Raw genomic sequence first — 19,991 nt, 5'->3', positions numbered from 1 at the left:
TGCCTAATGAAGGGGGCTGTGCCCTGGGACCCTGATGCATGTCCAAGAGGTCTTACATTCATAGATTTATTGAATCATAGAATGGTTTAGCTTGGTAAAACCTTTAAAGATCACTTAGTCCAATACTCCTGCCAGAGCAAGGACACTCTTCAATATATCAGGTTGTTCAAAGCCCCATAACACTTTCAGGGATGGAGCATCCACAGCTTCACTGGGCAACCTGTTCCAGTGTCCCAACAGCCTCACCATAAGAAATTTTTCCCTTATGTTTAATCTAAACCTATCCTTTTTCAGTGTAAAACCATTATTGCTTGTCCTGTGGCTATTGGCACTGGTAATAATTGTCTTTTTTACAAGTCCCCTTTACATATTGAAAGATGCAATAAGGTCTCCCTGCAGCCTTCTCTTTCCCAGGCTTAGAAACTTCATGTATTCCAGCAGAGCCTTGTGTTGCTTGATATCCACCCTTCCTGCCACCGTGTATATAGTTGTGGTAGTTGCTAAGCATGTGAGGGATGAGGAAATGCTAAAATAGCAATGCTTTTCAAACAATAGAAATTAAATAAAAAATAGTAGTGCTTATAGCATAGTATGGGACTACTTGCTATTTTTATCCTGATGGTGCTTTTGTACTGCTGCTCCTTGTACATGCACTTGTACATCACGCAGTTTCACATTTAAGTTAAATTAGAAAGGATGAAGAACAACACATGTAAAGGGATTTGGAGTTACAGATTGCAGGGCTAACAAACCTTTCAGATCTGTAGTGCGGTAATTTGTACCGTATTATGGCACACTGGGTTTCAAAGCAATTCAGAGACAGTTAAATGTTTGTTTCAGCCTGATTATGAAGAAAATGCGTAATTTCAGCACTTAGTAGGTGTATTACCTGCATTTGTTAAATTATCACATTTTACACTTAGTTCATACTAATCAAAATAGAAATCAGAGCCATCATTTTCGTTCTTCCCCTTATAAACTGGATGTTATGAAAAGACAATGAAGAAATTCTGGGGGATAAAACCTGGTCTGATACCTGACCTTTTATTGTTCAGGATTTTGGCTAAATACATGAAAAAAAGCCAATTAAGTTACTAATTCTTCTAACACCAGTGAAGGCATAACTATCAGTAAGTCCGAGGTAACAACATTGTCAGAACTTCTTGTTTCCACTTTGTTACAAACCTATTCACATCACTGCTGAAAGTGATGTTTTTTTAAATAATATATTTTAAACAGCATAAAACAGCTGCCACCACCTCTCCAACCCCTCATCAGAATCCCATTCTGCCAGTTAAAGTTCTATCCCAGGAGACAGTCTCCAGTGACAGTGCCATTGACAATTGTCTTGGTCCTCACACAGCAGAAGGCCTTCTAATGGCTTAGAAAAATGTCAGCATATTAGCTTCCAATTTTCAGGAGGTATTTTAACAAGTCAATATTGGGACTGTCTTGAAATTGATTTCTTTCAAAATCACAACAGAATAAATCACTTTCCACAAATGCCAAGTGCATGAGTCTATGTCTGCTGTAAAACTAAAATCTGAAATTTTAGCTAAAATTAATTAAGCAGTCACCTGTTCCTTTTTCCTCTTGCTCTCAAGAAAAAGTTAGAAACTAAAAAATGTAGCAAACTAGCATGACCTTTAAAACTAGAGAGGTTTTAGTGCTTGTACTCCAAAATGAAAGGTTCGGGGTAACTAAGCAGGAATCAGCTATGTAAATGACAACACTCTGGCTAGAATGGGAACGGAGCAGAAATACTTAGAAGAATTTAGAGTGGCCTTTCCCAGGAGTAGTTAGGATTGCATTCTACCACACAACATGTCTTTGTAGTTCTAGGTTTAGTGATGAATAGTGGAAATTCCCCTCAATTAGGGATCTTTGTCCAGCTGTGACGTGCAGCAGTACACAGAGTTTGTCCCTGTTGGAAAAAGAGAACAAGGGCAAACTGTGTGAGGGTGCATCAGAAGGTAGCACATGAGGGAGAATATTCCAGGAGCCATTCCAAGCAGGTGTCCTGCGCCCAGGCCTGTTCTCATTTTCTCTCTTTCCCTAAAAGTCGCTCCTTTTTACACAGTATGGGGCATCGGCCCTCTCTCCTTCTTGGGGACTGAGAGCATAGAGGGAGAAAAAGGAGAATGTGTGAAGCTCCTGTTTACTCTGCTTCATCAAGTCTGGCATCAACGTGTTTTCCTCTGGATCTTAAAAGAGGGTCTTGGTAACTCAGACCTGGTTCTGAGTCACTGGGAAATGGCCTCTTAACACTCTGCACTGACTTTTCCCAGAGGAACCTGAGAGTTCCTGAGGACTTTCCAAAGGCAATCCTGTAACAGGTATTCCTTTTGCAAATCAAACCAAATTTGTCAGAAGCATCTCAGTGTGTGCAATTTTTTTCATTAAAAGTCTTGTATATGTCTTTTTTTATTATTATTTTCAGAAATGAGAAGAAATATATAAGCAGATACTGGAAAGAAGTGAAAGTCGGAGACTTCGTGCAGCTTCGCTGTAATGAAATTATACCTGCTGACATATTGCTCCTCTCCTCAAGTGATCCTGATGGGCTGTGCCACATAGAAACAGCCAACCTGGATGGTGAAACTAACTTAAAACAAAGACAGGTGGTGAGGAGGTTCTTAGAGCTGGTAAGTCTTCATTCCTAACTCACATTTAAGATAAAAGTTTCTTTCAAGTAAGTAGCTGGATACCAATACACTCCACACCAGCTAAATCTGCTTGATCTAATAGTGCTAATGAACTACTGTTATGGTTGTCATTAAAATGCTAGCACTTGCCAACAACTGACCTCATCATAGTATCAGAAATTTTACTGTCATTTTTCCCTGCATCTCAATAGGAATTATTTGGGGCAATTGTGTGTGGTTGGAAAATGTTGGAGGATTTTAATGGCTTGTATTGTAGCATGGTTCTTGAAAACACATTTTAACTGCCCAAGGAGAAGATACTTAAATATAAACATGTACTTTTCCTGCCTGCAGATCAGTTTCAATTAGTAATCTGCCTCAAACTCTGTGTTGCAGAATATCCCTCCAGCACTTGGAGCATTAAAGCTTTTAAGATTTAAAGGGACAGCAGGCATTCATTCTGGAGGTATCTGTGTTCAAAAACTGTTTTACTGTTCTCTCACTGTGCTTATCGCTCCTCAACAGCACTATTTTAAAACAAAACATAATCCAGATCAGTTACTGTCAGCAGAATTAGAGGAAATTACCTGAAGTTTTGCTTGCTTTAACGATCTTATTGAAATAGTACTTATTTGTATGCTCTCCTCTCGCATTCCTTTTGCCAGCTAACTCCAGCTTCCTGTATTTGTCAGGAAAAAAAATTAATTTTTAGAACTCAGCTACATCGGTTCTCCTAGTAGCACTTCTAATTTGAGGCATTTTGTAAACAATGGAAGCTATTGCCCTTACCACTCTCATCAAAGGTAACTACAAAAGCCTGTGGTTGTACTGAGAAAGATCAGCATTAATGAAGTTATTATCCAGCCAACAGGATAAAAGTCAGTGTGCCTTCCAAATAATTGTTTATGGTAGGTAGGCCATTCCTCTAAATAGTTGGTAAACATGTGAGATAAGGACTTGTTTAATGATAGTGATTTTCACACAGAATTTAGACATGACATAGCACCTACTACTGTGGCAACAAGTTCAATCAGCTACAGGCCAAATGTTTCAAAAACTCCTATTGTTTCAAAGTTAATTGAATTGCTGCTCAAACCTCCCATCCTGTTCCTGCTGAGAGGAAATCTCTTCCAGTGGATAGAGCTTCAGGGAGGTGCTCAGATGATGTGTCACAGTTTTCTGCCAACACAGACTTCTTATGTGACTTAAGGTACATTAGGTGGGACAAAAACTGTAGATTTCATTTAGGTAACTGAACACAGGTGTGGTTTTGCATTTGTGGGTACAGTTCTAAGCTAAGGGTGCATTCCAGCTCTGTCTCAAAGGGAAGGCACCAGGTCCTCCACTCATCCACAGCAGATGGTTGAATTTTGTGATCCAAGACCACTGGACACACATCATTAGGTGTTGGTAAACATGGTGAAAGGAATCGATCTGTCCAACTACATATTATCCGAAAACTGGCTTTCAAGACCCTTGCTGCCCAAAGGAGTCCCTTATACTGTCTTGGGATCCTCAGCTCCCTGGCAGTAGAGTAGTGATTCAGCATTCCTGGAAGCTGTCAGGCTGAGAGGACACCTGCCAACCCTACAGACTGCCCTGCTCCTATGAGCTCTGGCACCTAGATGTGTGCCTGAGCCCGTCAGTCATGGAGTCACTTCTGTGTCTTCAACTAGCCATCCCATGGGTGCATTAACACAGCAGGAAAATCAGGAGGGAGTACCCCAGTAACATTATGTTTGGCATACTCAATGAAGTTTAAGTTGCTTATCCAAACCAGACAGATAAAGACTTCAACTCTGGTTTTGGTACAGTTTCGCGAGACCTGTAACCTTTAGACTTCTGTGTGGAAGTGAGTGGCAGTGCCATTTCCTCCTCAAACAGGTTGAAGACTGTCAAAGACTGAATGGGGCCTCATGTGGGAATAAGGCTGAGAAAACAGTTCCTACCTTGGGAAGCTTAGCTAGCTCTGTGTGCTAAGCACATCATAGTGTATGTGGCATGGCTAGCTCAGCATACCCTGCTTTACTGCGGAAATTAGTTATCATGCAGATATTTGCAGTCACCTAGCACACTCTGGATTTCCAACCCATCTTTCTTCCATATCTTATTTCTCTGTATCATAAGATGATTATGGAACTCTTCTGTCTCAGAAATGTGCTCAGAAAAATGTGGATAAATATTTTTTTAAAATAAATTTCAGATCACAAGGTGCCAAGCTACAATTGCTTTGAGGTCCATAGTAAATTGTTAGGGGTTAAACTGAGGTCAGTGACAAAAAGTTCATTCATTCCAATGAAAACAGGACTGATCCTCAAGGACTCAAGTATTGAAAGAGAACTTGTAAGAAAACCACATGTGATTACCTCCCCTCTCTTAAAATAGCTGAGAAAGCGGGAAATATCCGAGCCTGGGTTCCTTCGTCAACTAAGTTGTAGGCAAAGTGCACACTTGCAACTAAGAGGTCTGCAGCATCACAGAACCTCTCTGTAACAGCACCCCATACATTATCCAGCAGAATACTTGCCATCCTCGTTAAAATCCTGGCCAAAACCTCTCTAAGCATAATGTTAATTCATGCAGCAGCATTAGCTATCACACTCCATACTAGTACAGATAGGCTCTTACTGATTCTTGAAGGTATTGCCTTGCTGAGGGACACTCAGCAGTGGAATAGAGGAAGGTGCTTGGAAAGTGTTGGATGAATAGTAGGACCACAGCCAAGTAGCATGGAATAAGAAGGAGATGCCTGTCTGTTGGACTGAAGTTCAGTTCTGATCTGGATTTGTCTTAAGTTGTCATAACTGGAGAGAAACCTATTGTTAGATCTCATAAAATACTTCGGATGACCAAAATTTTCTTGCACCTAGTGCTAACCCTCCTTTTGCCAAGCATCAGAGAAGCTTATTCCCAAGTCTCTTACAAGAGGCATCCCAGCCTGTTCATGCATTGGCAGAGAATGCTCTTACATTTTTATACTAAGACTACTCAGAAGAACAACTCTCAGTTATGTTTATAGCTGTTTGGTTCTGTGTCATTCTGCAGACCTGTTGTTCAAGCAGGAAAACAAACAAACAAATGATGTAATCCTGACCCTCTCTTTCCCACACTGCTAAACACTTTCCCCACCTCCCTTACAGAATGATGTGCCTTGTCATGTGGCTTATCATGGGACAAAAACCAGATTTTTTGGAAGGTTCTTTTCAAAGTATCTGCTGTTAATAGCTGTCTTTGAATAATGTCTCTGTATCAGTATCTCAAGTTTTTAAAAGAAACTTTTACAAAGGTTGGCTTGTCTATGCTTCATGTATGAGCTGGCTGATAACTTTGGAGCACATGCCTGTGAAGCAGGTCAATGAAGGATAGCTATTTCTATACCTGTCACTCATCTGGGCATGGGAATGGAGTGGGGGTGGCAACAGGATCTGTTGTTTTAAGCTACTGCTTTGCTTTCTTGATTCTGCTCCTGCCCTGTGCACACCCACACAATTTCCAGCCCTGCAGGTCTGTGCCGAGCTCTCAGAGAGAGCCTGGTTGTCAGTCTGGAGTCACTGAAGTGGCATGTGTACTGGGCAGTCCTCTTGCTGCCATTACGTTTTCTCCAGAGGCCAGCAAGGCCAGCACTGTTACATTGGGTACAGCTGTCCTCTGGAAAGGCCACTATTCCTCCAGCATCCTCTGAAGGATCTTTGTGTTGTTTTTCTCAGCTGTAACAGCATATAAGGTCCATAGTCTCAGGGAGGAGAAGGCCTTACAGTCTCCCTCTCTCAAACCTCTGTTCAGAAGAGTAGCATTCTGGTACCATTTTAGCCTGACTCTTGAAGAAGCAATAAGAAATTATAGAAGCTTTTCTATATCCTTGTCTCCAAGGCTTTGCAGGCGTTATTTTACTCTGAACATATGCTCAGAAGGTCCAGGATCAGCAATTGTGGGCTTGGATTGCATCTCCCCACTTATGAATTCCAGGAAACTGTTTTCCTTTATAGTGCAAGTGACCATAAATACTACTTATTTTAGTACTGCTTTGAATTGTCTGAGTAATTTATAGTAGACTGGGAACATACTGCTTGTTAGCTTTGCATGTTTGTTAACGAATGCAATCTGTCAGACATAAACCTGTATTTTTGTGTATATGGCTCTACACCTTATCGATGCCCAAGCTGTGAAAAGAGTCACTGATATATTCCTCTGGCTTCCATGTCTGAAGACACCAGTTTGAATTATACCTTGTTGTTGTAGACTCAAAATAGTCAAGAAAAATGAAAATCACTCAGTGAGTAGATTAAAAAAAGAAAAAAAGAAAACTGGAGATTTTACAAAGGCCTTGACATTTTTTCCTCTGAGACTTTAAATACTGTGTTCTTGTTATTCTGCTACTACAGCAGCAGGATGTGTTAGAAATGTTTAAAATAGCCAGAAACTTATTTCTGCATGCTATGTCTTTAAAACAAACAGGATAGTGGACTGTTCACCCTGAAATACAGATCAGGTTCATGTGTACAGCATGACTCACTGGCAAGTGCAGCTAGGAGAAAGCACTGTGCTAAACCCTGTTGTTTGTGGTCTAACAGTGTTAGCTGTGACCAGTAAACATCTCTTGAAATAAAACCAAACAAACCAACTCCTTGTAGGTATTCTGCATTTCCATTTCCTTCTTATTTCCAACCCACCCTCACTGCTGCCAAGTCACAGTAGCCATTTCTGGTGCACTGGATCTAACAGGAGCCACAGTAGGCAGGAGGAATCAATGTGTTTTCTGTGCTACTCTGCAAGCTGCCGTGCCACCACACCCTCTGCAGTTGCTTATGGAATGTTTTCCATCCATCTGAGACGTCATGTCAGTCGCTCTTCAGAGAGTGGATAAGCAGATACAGCTCAGGCTGCAAGAGCTCAAAACTCCCTTTCAGATTTCATAAACTTGATTTAGGATATTTTGATAGTATGAATCTAGACTCATGAAAAACATTTACATTTACATGCTTCTCTGTTTTTACTCAGTATGCCTTTTAACAAAATCCACAAAGACTTACTGTGGATTCTGGAGCAGCTTATGGTTTATTAACCACTGCCCCTGTCCTGCGTGTTTATGTGGAAAGCTTCAGTTCAGCTGAAAGCTAAGCTAAATGTAGCAGCTGCCATCCCCTGTCAGAAGGTGCATGTATCCCTGTGGGGGCTGGTGGAGGTAGAAGATGCATTTTTTTCCTTCTCAATTTCTCCTAAGAGTAGAACTTCATTCAAAACAAACTTATTGCTAGCACGATTAAACTGGTTTAGATAAGCCTTGCTAATTACTTTGTGACTGCTTATTTACTTCATCTGGAAAGCATATCTGAATTTGGTGTCTGCCTGTTTGGGAGGTTCATTTGCATGCAGACTAGCATCAAAATAACGGATGAATCTGATTTCCTCACAAGTCAGTTTGTGAACACTTCTGGAATATGTATAAATGCAGAGCCTATGCTTAGTGCAGGCATATTTTTTCATCAGTCCCAGCCTGGAAGTTGGGCTAAATTGACAGATCCAGCTTTCATTCCAGCCCTTCCTGGTCCTGCAATGTGTTGGAAACACATTGGGTACATGGAAATACTGGACTTAGAGAAACAGTCCCACAGCTCCCTGTTCCAAGAATTAAGCCATTTATACCATTTCTTTCTTTCCCTGTGAGTCCCAGGCAGAAGTTTTTCCAGAAGAGAAGATGGTTTTCTAGAAGTGCTGCACTGTAAGCCTGACTTGGTGGCTGCAGGCTGCTCTGTGTATGAGGTATTTTGGCAAGGGCAACTCATGCTGATTGCCTGTAAACAACTCACAGGGCAGCCTTGGTATCAGTGTAAATGTTGCTTTTGCATGCAGTTTTTACTTGCTCAAACAAAAATTAAAAAAAAAAAACAAAACACAACTGTTTTCAAATGTTAATTGAGCCTAAACTGAGCTAAGATTTTTTTGTGCAGCAATCTCCATTGTCTAAACCAGCCCAGTTTGAGAGAACAGTTGAAGTTAAGCCAGCTCAACTTCTAGGCAGACTAGTTTTCAACTTACCTGCTGATATGAGCTTCTTATCTCAAAGAGTCTGAATGGATTCTCTAAAACAAGACAAGAGAGGTATAGCTTTATTCTTTCTCCCTGTTGCTTCTTGTCTTACTAGTATCTTCAGGCAATCATCCACCTGCAATTAGTGGGAATAGTACACTATTATAATCAAGTAAATGGGAGTTAATCAGCATACTCACTGTTGTTTGACTCAATGCTGTCTTGACTGTGAGTGTTTTAATAAGGTAGAATCAGGCCACAGTAACAGCAACTGCCTCTCTAGCACATTTTGGGGGCTATCCCTCGTGCATTTCTTTTTTGCAGTATTTTGAGAAGGTTCAGAAGGTGATAAAAATTGGCTTGAAAATTCCAGATATGCACATGTTAAAGCATCAGATTAGTGCTCTATCCCACAGGTGTTGCCAAGATTAATTTTCCCAAGGGAAAAAGAAAGTTTAAAAAAACAAGCCGAACAAGCAAAAGTAAACAATGTTTTTTGCTAAGCACTACCAGAGCATTAAATTAAAACCTTTTGTGTTTTAGTTTTACAGTTTAGCTTAAGATTTTAGAGAAAAAAGTCTTGTAAAAAGACTTGCATTTGTCAGTGCAAAATGCAAGCATGTCACACCCTGAGAAGGACTTTTGTCTGAGGTAATGCCTTGAACCATTCAGTAGGTTTCTTTGATAGGGGTGAATTGTTATGAAAATCTCTATCCCTATATTGTTGTATCTTTTTTGGGTAGTGTCTTCTTCAGAGATGACTCATGTGGAAACTCTGGACATGTCTAGTTAAAGAGGAAGCAACTGTTGTCTCTCTAATAGAGAAACTTATAACAGATGTGTGCAGAACGACCTGGTGCAGAGAATGACCCAAGTCGGTGCTGTGGCAAACTCTGAGCTAAATGTGCTAAAGGAAGGCTGAGAACAATTCTTCACTCCACACCTAACCATGGCACTTAGTCAGCAGTGTCACACTGGGAGGCATGGGGAAATAAAAAAACTCAAGAATGATGGTTCACTTCCTCCTTGGTCATCTCTGGGCATGGCTTTATCAGCTCCTTCTAGTTTCCATTGCGCAGGTGTCCAGGCCACAAGTTTGCATTTTGAGAGAGCTTCATTAGAGAGACAAAGAATTTGAATAACTGTAAGAGAAAATTTTGGATATAGTAATGTAAGCAATACCGGGGAGAGTAGAGGAAGATTCTGAGAATCTCAAGGCTGCTGAGTAGTTGACTTTTGCCATTGGCATTACTTATTTGGTTTTGTTTTTAAATGTAGGTTAAAGGGGCTAAATTAATGAATCTAAGTTTGAGTGTCATGGCTGTGAAGGACCTCTCATCCCTAAGGTAATCCTTCCAGCACTGGTGGAACAGTGGTAAATCTGTGTAAGGAAATGTATTATGTCAGTGCTTGTGCTATTTCAAAGCTCTGTAGAGGCAGGAAATTTCATTCTCTGTATCAACAACCCAGGATTTCTCCATTTTGCTGTTTCTCTGGAAAAGTATTAGAAAACAAAAAAGCATTTCAGGTCCATAGAGAAACTAAAATGCTATTCTGCTTTCCTTTTATAGAAAAGTAGACATTTACATTTAAAGTAAGTTAAGGAGAGATTTTCCTTTTTTTTTTTTTTTTTTCTTTTTTTTTTTTTTCTTTTCTGTCTTGACTTTTCTGATATAGCCTAATTCAATTTTACTGAACAAATGTTTATTTCTAGAACTGTTTATTCCTTAGTCATTCATTGGCCTGAGAACAGGAAATACCTAGAATATATGTTCTTGGAAATGAGTTTTTATAACACAGCACTGAGAACTCAGGATTTTAAGGCTAGGATTTTCGAGCTGGAAACATGTCATAATACACTGGTCTCTGAAACCATAACCCCAGATGGCAGCATCAGTGGTTAGGAAAGGATGGAAAGACCTTCTTTTCCAGAGCAGAAGAGTTCACAATATTGAGCCACATATAACCCCAATTACATTGGTATGGTCTCACTTTCCTTTGAAAGTACTGAAGTGGAGAAGGGGTCTGCTTTTCTGCAAGAAAAGGCAGATGGACAGTATGAGGAACTCCTGTATTTATTTCAGCATCAAGGGTGTGAACTCTCATCTCAGTTGTCTTTTCTCCACCTGCTGCTACCCTCCAAGTCTTTTACACAGTTTAATGGTGATAAGCCATGGTGGTCATTAGAAATTTGCATTGAAATGTTACTTTCATGGAAAGTGGCTGGCTGGATGTCTCAAAACTCCTATTTCAATGAAATCATGAACATTTCTGTTCATTGATTATACTTGGTTCATACTTTCAAGCTCTGCTATGACTCTGTGATGGTCAGATACTTTCTATTATATGTGTATATTCAAGAAAGAGAGCTGTGGTGTTCCTGCAGGTACGTGACTGGACAAGATACCGTTCTCCACACAGTACTGTAATGCTTACACTTCTATTCAGTTTTGAATTAAAAACATCACTAGTGCATGGAGATTTATAGACAGCAGTGCTAATACCCTAATTCAGCTTTCTTAAGGGCACAAAAAATAGAATGGTTTACATCAAAGCAGGGAACGCAACCTTTTGGCTTCCAAGAGAAAAAGAATTTGATTAACATGAAACATGGTTCAAAAGTGCATATAAGTTGTCTCAAGCATTTTTCCTTCCTCTAATTAACTTTTCCAAACTTCTCTACTTACAATATTTTTGGTATGACTTGATTTAATACCAGATTAAAAACTATACCCCAAATGGCCTCATATACCTGTATAGCAATGTGGCCTGTCTGGCTGAGATCATGGGGATCTGACTTAGAAGCTGCTGCAGTGTAATAGGAGTGGGGTAAAAATGACTTCGTCCTGCTACTAGCTGCATGGAGATGGGTCATGTCAGCTACTAAGAAACAAAAAGCAATAGACTGTCTCCTGGTACTTCATAGGAAGTTTTGATCTTAAGGTTAGATAACTGATAATGACATGGAAGAAAAATGAAACAAACTATTTCATCAATTGATATTCTCCCTGTTGGTCTTTTGTGTGACATTTGTTCTCATTGGTTGCCCTTCAACATCTCATTTTTTGAATGCTTATAATAATGAATATATGCATAAGAATCATATTATTTTGGAGTAATTTGGGTTCTAAGGGAACCTTTAAAGACCATTTAATCCAACACTCCTGCCAAAGGCAGGGACATCTTTCATTAGATCAGTGTTCTCAAATCCCCGTTTAACTTGAATCTGAACACAGCTTCTCTAGACAACCTGTTCCAGTATCTTACCATCTATTTAGTGAAAAATGTATATTTTTGTCTAATCTAAATCTACTCTCAGTTTAAGAATGTTGCCCCTTGTCCTATCACTGCAAGCCTTGCTAAATGTCTCTCTTGGTCTTTCTTATAAGCTGCTTTAATATATTGAAAGGTCACAATGAGGTCTCCCTGGAGCCTTCTCCAGGCTCAACCACAACTCTCTCAACCTTTCTTCATAGGAGAAGTGTTCCAGCCCTTGGATCCTTTTTGTGGCTCTCCTCTGAAACCACTCTTACTGGTTACATGTCTTACTTACACCAGAGCCAGACACAGCACTCCAGGTGGGGTCTCATGAGAGTGGAGTAGAGGGGAAGAATCACTTCCCTCAACTTGCTGGCCACACTTACTTGATGCAACCCAGGATACAGCTGGCTTTCTGGGTTGCCAGCACACAATTCCAGCTCATGTCCAATTTTTCATCCATTGGTATCTCCAGCACTACTCCCCAGGGCTGCTGTCAATCCATTCATCCCCAGGTCTGTATTGATATTGGTCATTTCCCCAACCCACATGCACATGACCTTATTCAACTGAGGTTTGCATAGACCCACCTCTCAATCCTGTTAAGGTCTCCCTGGATGGCATCCTTTCCCTGCAGCATGTCAAGCACACCACACAGCTTGGTGTCATCTGCAAACTTCTGAGAGTGCATTCAATCCCACTGTCTGTCACTGGTGGATACTACTGGTCCCCAATACAAGCTCTTGAGGGTCATCATTCATTGCTGGTTTCCATCTGGACACCAAACCATTGACTATAACTCTTTGGACGTGGCCATCCAGCCAATTTCTTACCCATCTAACAGGCCAAATCAAACAGAAGACCATATCAAATCGGAAGTCCCAGTAGCTGACTTCTACACAGAGAATAAGACAGGTGGTGAGGAAGGCCTGCACAAGAGTAATAGACTCTGTTTTGCTGCTGTGATGTAATTCAACAGGTCATACTCATAATACATATACATATTTATGTGTGTTTGATTTACACAGTTATCTGAACAAAGCATACAGACTGCTGAAGACAAGACTGTGCGGGAACTTTGTAGCCATTGTGCTTGCCTAGAGTAGGAGGCTGTCCAGAGAGCTAAAAAGGGAAGTAAACCTCAGTCTCCGCCATAACAATACATTTTCATTCCCCTCAGCTCATTTGCCAGTTTTGGAACTGGCAAGGCCATTGTGAGTTTCCTTTCATAAGATTCGTGCAATCAGCTGGTGTCTGAAAAATAAAACCTTGAATTCCTTAAGAAGCTGTCCTTCATTTTACTAGTGGTGGCTTTAATATGTTGATTGCAAAGGAGCTTGTTCAGTAGAAGAGATAGCAGATGAAAATAGACCAGAGGGGAAGCTGCTAACCAAAGTGTTCTGCAGCCATCCCAACTTCCCCACTGTTCTGTGCATGCCAACCACAGCCGGCTGGCCTCAGGCTGACTGTTAATCTGCACAGCTGCACCTCCACCCTCTCCACAGAGCTAAGAGGCAAGAACACAAACTGCTGGGATTGAGCTGAGAAGGTTCACTCTGAATGTCATGTTTGCAGTAGGGCAGGCATGTGATGATAGAAGTTGATAAAAATATGAATCCAATCATATTCATATGAATCCATGTGAAGACAGCATGGCAATGTCCAGCTTGGGGAGTTTTTACTTGATTGTAACACCTTCTCACACTGGAAATGCTTGTGGAAAGGCTGGCAAAACTGTGATGGTGCTGATATAAATGCTGCCCTGTAGTATTTGGAATAAAAGGTGTCTTTTCATTAGGATTGCTTGTTTCCCTCTGTGCTCCCCTGCAGTTGCCAGGGGCTGCAGTCTCTCAGTTCCTTAGGCAATTGCTGTGTTACAGGTTTCCTCCACATCCACAAGTTTCTTAAGCATGATACTTTGTAAGGTAAAGCTGCTTTTATCCAGATTCCCCTCTTCAGGCTGAGGTAGGGTTATCATGCCTTGGTGCATTTAACTGCATCCTGACGCTACAGCTGCTACTGTTAGGTTTTACTATTCACAAGAAAACCCCTGCATTACCAACCACACTCTTTCCTGTCTGGACCCCAACGTTTTGGGTTTTATTTGTGGAATGATGTAAGAGCCGTGCTTGGCATTTCTCTCTTCTGGGTGAAGGATCTTAGTCCTTCCGTAGCCATGTCTTCTGGCAGACCTTCGTCCCACAAGAAATCAGACTGTCCAGCAGTCTGGACTAGAGCTGGAGCAGGACCTGGGCTGTTGTGCTGCTGTTTTAAAATGACAGACAGTTTTCTTCCAGCACTTAAGAAATGGAGTAGAAAGACTGCTAGAAGTTTTTTTTCACAAAGGAGAAAGCATTGAAGAGTTGGGAGAGTTACATCTGTCTGTGAGCATGAAGCGAAAAGCCTCTGCCGGAGCAGTGTGGGTTGTACACAGAGTTTTGGGAGTCCTTGAGAGGCTTGGTTTGTGGTTTAGTTGAAGTGCTGAGCTAATACTTATGTTTGCTCTTACAGACTGTGCACCCATTCCTTTATTTCAGTGACTGGCTTTTGGAACAGACAGATGCCACTTTCTTAATTGTCCAGATCTCGGTCTGTATTTGAGGCTTGACATGCACTGTTCCCTTACCACTCTCCAGCACTACTATAGTCCATAAATGAATTTATTCACACCATCATAATTTTCAGTGCATTGCTAAGTCCATCTTTTCGAGGGACATTAAAACTTGAATGTGTGTATTTTCAGTGTTGTTGACATATTTTTTGGTACTTTTGTTCCTTGATTGATTACCAACAGTTTCTTCAGCTGGCTGTTACAGAATTATTGAGATCTTCCTAGGCCTTGCAAGCAATACATTTCCTTTCTTGCAGCCTGTTCCCTCATGTTATTTTCTACAAAGAGGAAAACTTCGGTCAACCAGAGGAACATCAGCCCCCTAAAATGTATTTGACTTACTCAATTGTTCTAGTGTTTCTGAATACTGAACATATGTTACATTTAAACAAACAATACTGGAAAAAGTCCAATTACAGTAGTTTTAACTGTGAAAAACAGAATAGTTAAATTCTGGTGTACAGCTGGATCGTCTTAGTTCCTAAACAGCATAAATCCAACTGTTTCTTCCTTTTCTTGTGAATTAGTGGCACAGATAAATTGTGTCATAGAGACTAAAGCAGTTTAGACATGAAAACATTTCACTCTTTGAGTATATAAACAGTTCATATGCTTTGGATATGTAACCTTAGTATGTAATTCCAGTTGCACATTAATAAAAGGTCAGATTAATTTTGTATGGTAAAGGCAGGATATTGCTATATAAAGCAGTAACAGGATGGACCAATGCATTAACAGGATGAGTTCTTAGTGTACTTAAAAGCTTTTAAACTGGAAAAGCTATTTTTCTGGGTGAGGCAGATTTTTGTCTATTAAATATTTTCTTTGAGTTGTCCCCATGACTGCATTCCTCCTTTTTTTTCTTCCTCCAGACATACACGCCAAAACAAATCCCAGAGCCCTCATCAGGCCTGCATTGCAGGGAGAAGTCTGGATAAGATCCACAGCATAGCCAGTAAACACAGTGTGATAAGCGGGTAACTGTCACTTGTCACCCAAGGGCATCCTGGGTGCCCATTGCTGTCCTATTGGAAGGAAGGACTGAACATCAAAGTCAGGTTTCTGCAGCAGTAAAGTAGGGCAGATGAATAAAGGAAAACATTTTAATAACTATGCATTATTAATACCACTAGCAGGCTATTAAATCACCCATACAACAGGCATTTAATGAAGGGAAATATGTTGTTTGAACATTGTGTAATTGTCAAACTGACTCATCTGGCATGCTTTGCTTCTTGAGCTATGACAGTTTCGTGAGGTTGCCAGCAGAACTGAAAAGGTTGGCATTTCACTGTGGAGATTCAGAATCATCTTACAGCTGAAGCTACAAAGTCATGTTGGAGACAGCTAAATTCAGTCTGCTTTTTTTGTGACAAATCTTTATACTGTCTTCATCTGTCTACCTGGTGGTTTCCCACTCTCTAAATGCATTGTAATTTTCTTCCTCTCAACACTTTGTCTTTTTAGGGTATAAGACACAGCCCAATTATTGCAGACCTAAAATATTGTTTTAAATGGAACCTTTTGTCAGATTTAATAGCTACTGCATTGTGAAAAGGCTAGTCACAAAACCTTTGCATCTGCAATTTAACTTTAATTTGAAATTCAACTTTAAAGTAGTCAATATTTAGCAGGTTTTGGCAGTTTGACTAGGTCTCCTTATGTAAGGAAAACAAGCTGTTCCGTTGCTGCATTTGGACTGAGAATGAATTTCCCGAGGTTTTAAGAAAGTGGAAGAAATAGGATTTCTGAAGAGAATGTTAAACATTTTCCTAGCAAGAGGAGTCCTGAAGAAATTAAATACATTCCATGGAATCCCTGAGTATATAAAATACCCAAAGTAAGTATCACCATGTGTCCTCTTGACAAGTTTCAAACTTTCAGAAATACCTATGAAGGTATTCTGACTTCCTAAGAAGCTATCTTGGCAAAATCAAAAAGGGATGTCAGAGATTCAGAGATTTAATGAAAGTCAGTTTCTCATTGAATCAAAGTACTTTTCTTTTTCTCTTTTTCTTTCTTTTCTTTTTCTTTTCCTGTTTTTTTTTTTTTTTTTTTAAATTTTATTTTATTTTGATATGACGTGATATGGCAAAAGAGTTGAGCAGGAAGTGGATTTTACTCCTCCAGTGTATCTCAAACATAGTTTAATAATCTTCTGAAGCATAGTAAATTATTAGAGCAAGGATCTGGGCACCAGGTTAAGCACTATCTAGTAGCAAGACATCTGCCTTGAGTGAAAGCAGTAAGTTTTGTTTTGCTTTACTTTATTTTATGGGGGCTTATCCTTAGAAATAGTCATGGCAAGTAAAATGTATATTGTAGCAAAAGTGGAACTGGTTGTTCAACATAAATAATATGACTGACATGAACAGGATTTAGCCCTGGTCTTTGCTACCCAACAGTTTTGTAAAATACTCTGGGGAACTTACGTGCAATCAGTGAAATCTCTCCCCAGTTTTTATCAGCCAGAGTCAGTTGTTCTGATCAGTGGTGCACAAGGCATGAGTTTGGGACACCTGTTGAGGTACCAGATAAAAAATGATACACACCTTCAGAAAATTAAAAAAATGAGCCCAGCTGCTTTTTGTGTATGACCAAGCCTTGTTGGTGTGCACAGTGGGATGCTGAGAACACCACAGAATTCAAGATTTCAGGGAGATGAGGCACTGGAAAGTCTCATCTCAGATTGCAGTCTGTCTAGGCGTGAAGCTTTTCATCTCTTTTGGTACTGGGACAGCTTTAATGCCCAGCAGTTCTGTAAGTGCACAGGTAACTGCTGCACAAAGGTCTGGGCTAGTTCGATGTTTGACCATATTTCAATCTTGTTTCTTGTGTCTTAACAGTGATGCAGAAATTCAGTGTAAAAAAAAAATAATAAAGGTAGTGGTGGAGAATTGTTTTTTTCCATGGACTTTTACCAAGAAAAAAAGAGGTAAATCTGTGCACTGTAAAAGCAACACTTTCAGCTTTAATTTCTGTCTAACTGCAGCTTCTCTTAGCTGCTAATACATGAGAACATCAAACATCATCACAGTTTGTGTTTCAATTGCTGCCAAAGTGTATGAGCATTAAAAAGAGCAAAACTTTGATCATGTGAAATCCTACATTAAATTTTTGCTTCTTTGTAACTACTGAAAGTCATCGCACAGAGGCTGTGTTTAACATATTTGTTCTTTCATTTACCAAAAGGTATTTTCATATCAAAACAGTGTCATCAGCTGTAATGTACAGTGTATATCTGCCCTTCCATTTCATAGGGAAGAGAGGGGGCAGTTTGATTTATTAATAAACCAAAGAGCTTTTGCCATAAATCAGAATTCATCAGCTTTTTTTCCTTACGTAAACTACTATTCTAATTGGATTTTCACTCCCAGATATTATCTGAGTAAAGACCATAATCACATATTTCAAGTTAATTGCAACAGAACACAAATATACAGACAGATTTAATGATAAAGGACTTTTAGTTCCAAAACTGAGTCATAAATGAAAATAAATCAACAAAGGAGGGAGAAAGACAGTATTGCATAGTACTGATGGGGAGGTCGGGTACATTTAGTCCTCTCTGATCTTGACAAGATCTTTCTTTTTTTATGAAGACTTTAGAATTCTCTAAATTTAAGTACCTTTGTTTAATCTTTATTTGTGAAATACAAACCTTGGTGGCAAGTCTTCTTTGCAGAAAGGGAATTCAGCTGTCCAACTGCTCTAAAAGATAATATATCCAACCACACTCTCTATGCTGAGTTCAGCAGCCATACAAAACCTGCATTTGATTACACTGGGTTTTATTATTAGGTGTCTGTAGGATTCCCTCACAGACATTCATGGAAGATGTTAGGATTTATTTCTTTTCTTTTTTAAGACCACTGAATGAAAATTTGTGCTAAATCTTATGTATTATATATATTATGATCAGGAGAAATGCTTCCCATTCCATCCAATTTATAAATGCACTTTGAGCTACAGTAGTGAATGTTTGTAGATTATTTTTCCTTTACCTTTTTTTCTTCTGCCAAGGAGCATACTGGAATATGGAAGGAAAATATCATCTTCTGGGACAGCAGAGCAGGTGTTATTTCTTGCTGAGGCTCAGGTTCTTGACTGCCAACCTTGATGTAATTTGGGGAGTCTGATTCTCAGCAAAGCGGTTTCTACTCAGAGCTGTCCTTTGTTTTTACCCCATTTTTCCCTCTTGTTTACAAGCTGAATTCTGCATGTCAAAGTTTTTCTTTCCTCCAGTGGGCTGTAGCTGTCTCTAAGTGACAGCCTATTTTCACAGTTCTCTTTATCATCTCGTGTTTCTTGAAAATACAGAAAAGGTTTTCAAAAGTCTCAAGCGTGGGTGGTTTGAATTGTCACCTATATACTTATGTCTGTCTTTCTTCCAGCTGTAAGTAGTAGAAAAATGGAGGGTGTTGGTTTTGATACTGACGTATCCTCCAGTTTCTTTTATCTCTTACTCAAAATCTAGTTTCTTTCATCAGAGTAGAGTCCACATCAAAAAATCACAGAAACACCTGTGTGTTTCAGAGGAACTGGCAATAAGGTTGTCTGTCCTGTGCTTACTGATCAACCATTCTCACAAGTTTACTCTTAAAAGTGGTGGTTGGGGTCTCCAGCAACTCAGCAAAACCATTATAAAACATAACATATGAAGTGCTGTCACTGTTGAAATCTTAATAACATGATAATTCACAATTAGTTATTTTATTCAAATGTTATGCAAAGCAGCTTTATAAAAGTAGTCCTCATTGATGGAGATAAACAATCTTCTCTGCAGCACCAGGATCAAATATGTCTGCTTTCAGGGTGTAGTTTGATCTAGAAAAGAAAGAAGAACCTTGATTTTTATTTAACAAAATAAAGTAATTCTGCTGTGATATGATGTTTTTCCTCAAACACAACAAGGTGCTAACTATAGATAAATAGTCAGCAACAATACCAATTTCAGAGTAATGAGCTAGACAATCAAGAAGGTTTTTAAGTGATAATTAAGAAAAAGTTATTCTGCTATATGTGTGTAATTTATTGTAGTAGATTAATTTATCTCTGTTGGCATAAAGCAATTAAGAAGTCTTGCTAAAATTTCAAAGGCTCATATTAGCTTTTTGATAATTGTCAGTGTATTGACTTATATTGTCCTAAATTTTCACTGGCTTCACTGAACATGAAGGATAATGGTAATATTTAAGAGTTTGAGATTTTCCAGGTAAATTTCATTTTTCCACTGCAGAACAAATTCATTTGGCATCTTCCAGTTGCAGAACAGAAGCCATCCTTGTAAGGGAGATTTTGGGAGGCATCTTTGGAATTTTTTCCCAGCTCCCTTTGCTTTTCAGTGCCAGTGGTCTGCATATTTGCTTTCATTGCCTTTGGAAAAATCCTGGACTTTATTACATTACAAAAACTAGAAAATAAAGTGATTTTGGATATAATTTTCAAGT

The 19,991-nt window shown here is 39.5% G+C and overlaps 1 protein-coding gene across 1 annotated transcript in view; it reads left to right on the top strand.

Annotated features, from left to right (window-relative positions):
• The window catches only part of ATP10A (ATPase phospholipid transporting 10A (putative)), a 117,582-nt gene that overhangs the window by 48,077 nt on the left and 49,514 nt on the right, over positions 1 to 19,991 (top strand). Inside the window, exon 2 of the mRNA XM_083854852.1 lies at positions 2,441 to 2,645. Coding sequence (XP_083710978.1) covers positions 2,441 to 2,645 — 205 coding nt within the window. The remainder of the gene's footprint in view (positions 1 to 2,440; positions 2,646 to 19,991) is intronic.

Source organism: Zosterops lateralis (genome assembly GCF_965231275.1).
Source record: "Zosterops lateralis genome assembly, chromosome: 2".
Taxonomy (NCBI): Eukaryota; Metazoa; Chordata; class Aves; order Passeriformes; family Zosteropidae; genus Zosterops; species Zosterops lateralis.
The sequence above is the reverse complement of the archived record's forward strand: the minus strand, read 5'-3'. Positions and strand labels throughout refer to the sequence as shown.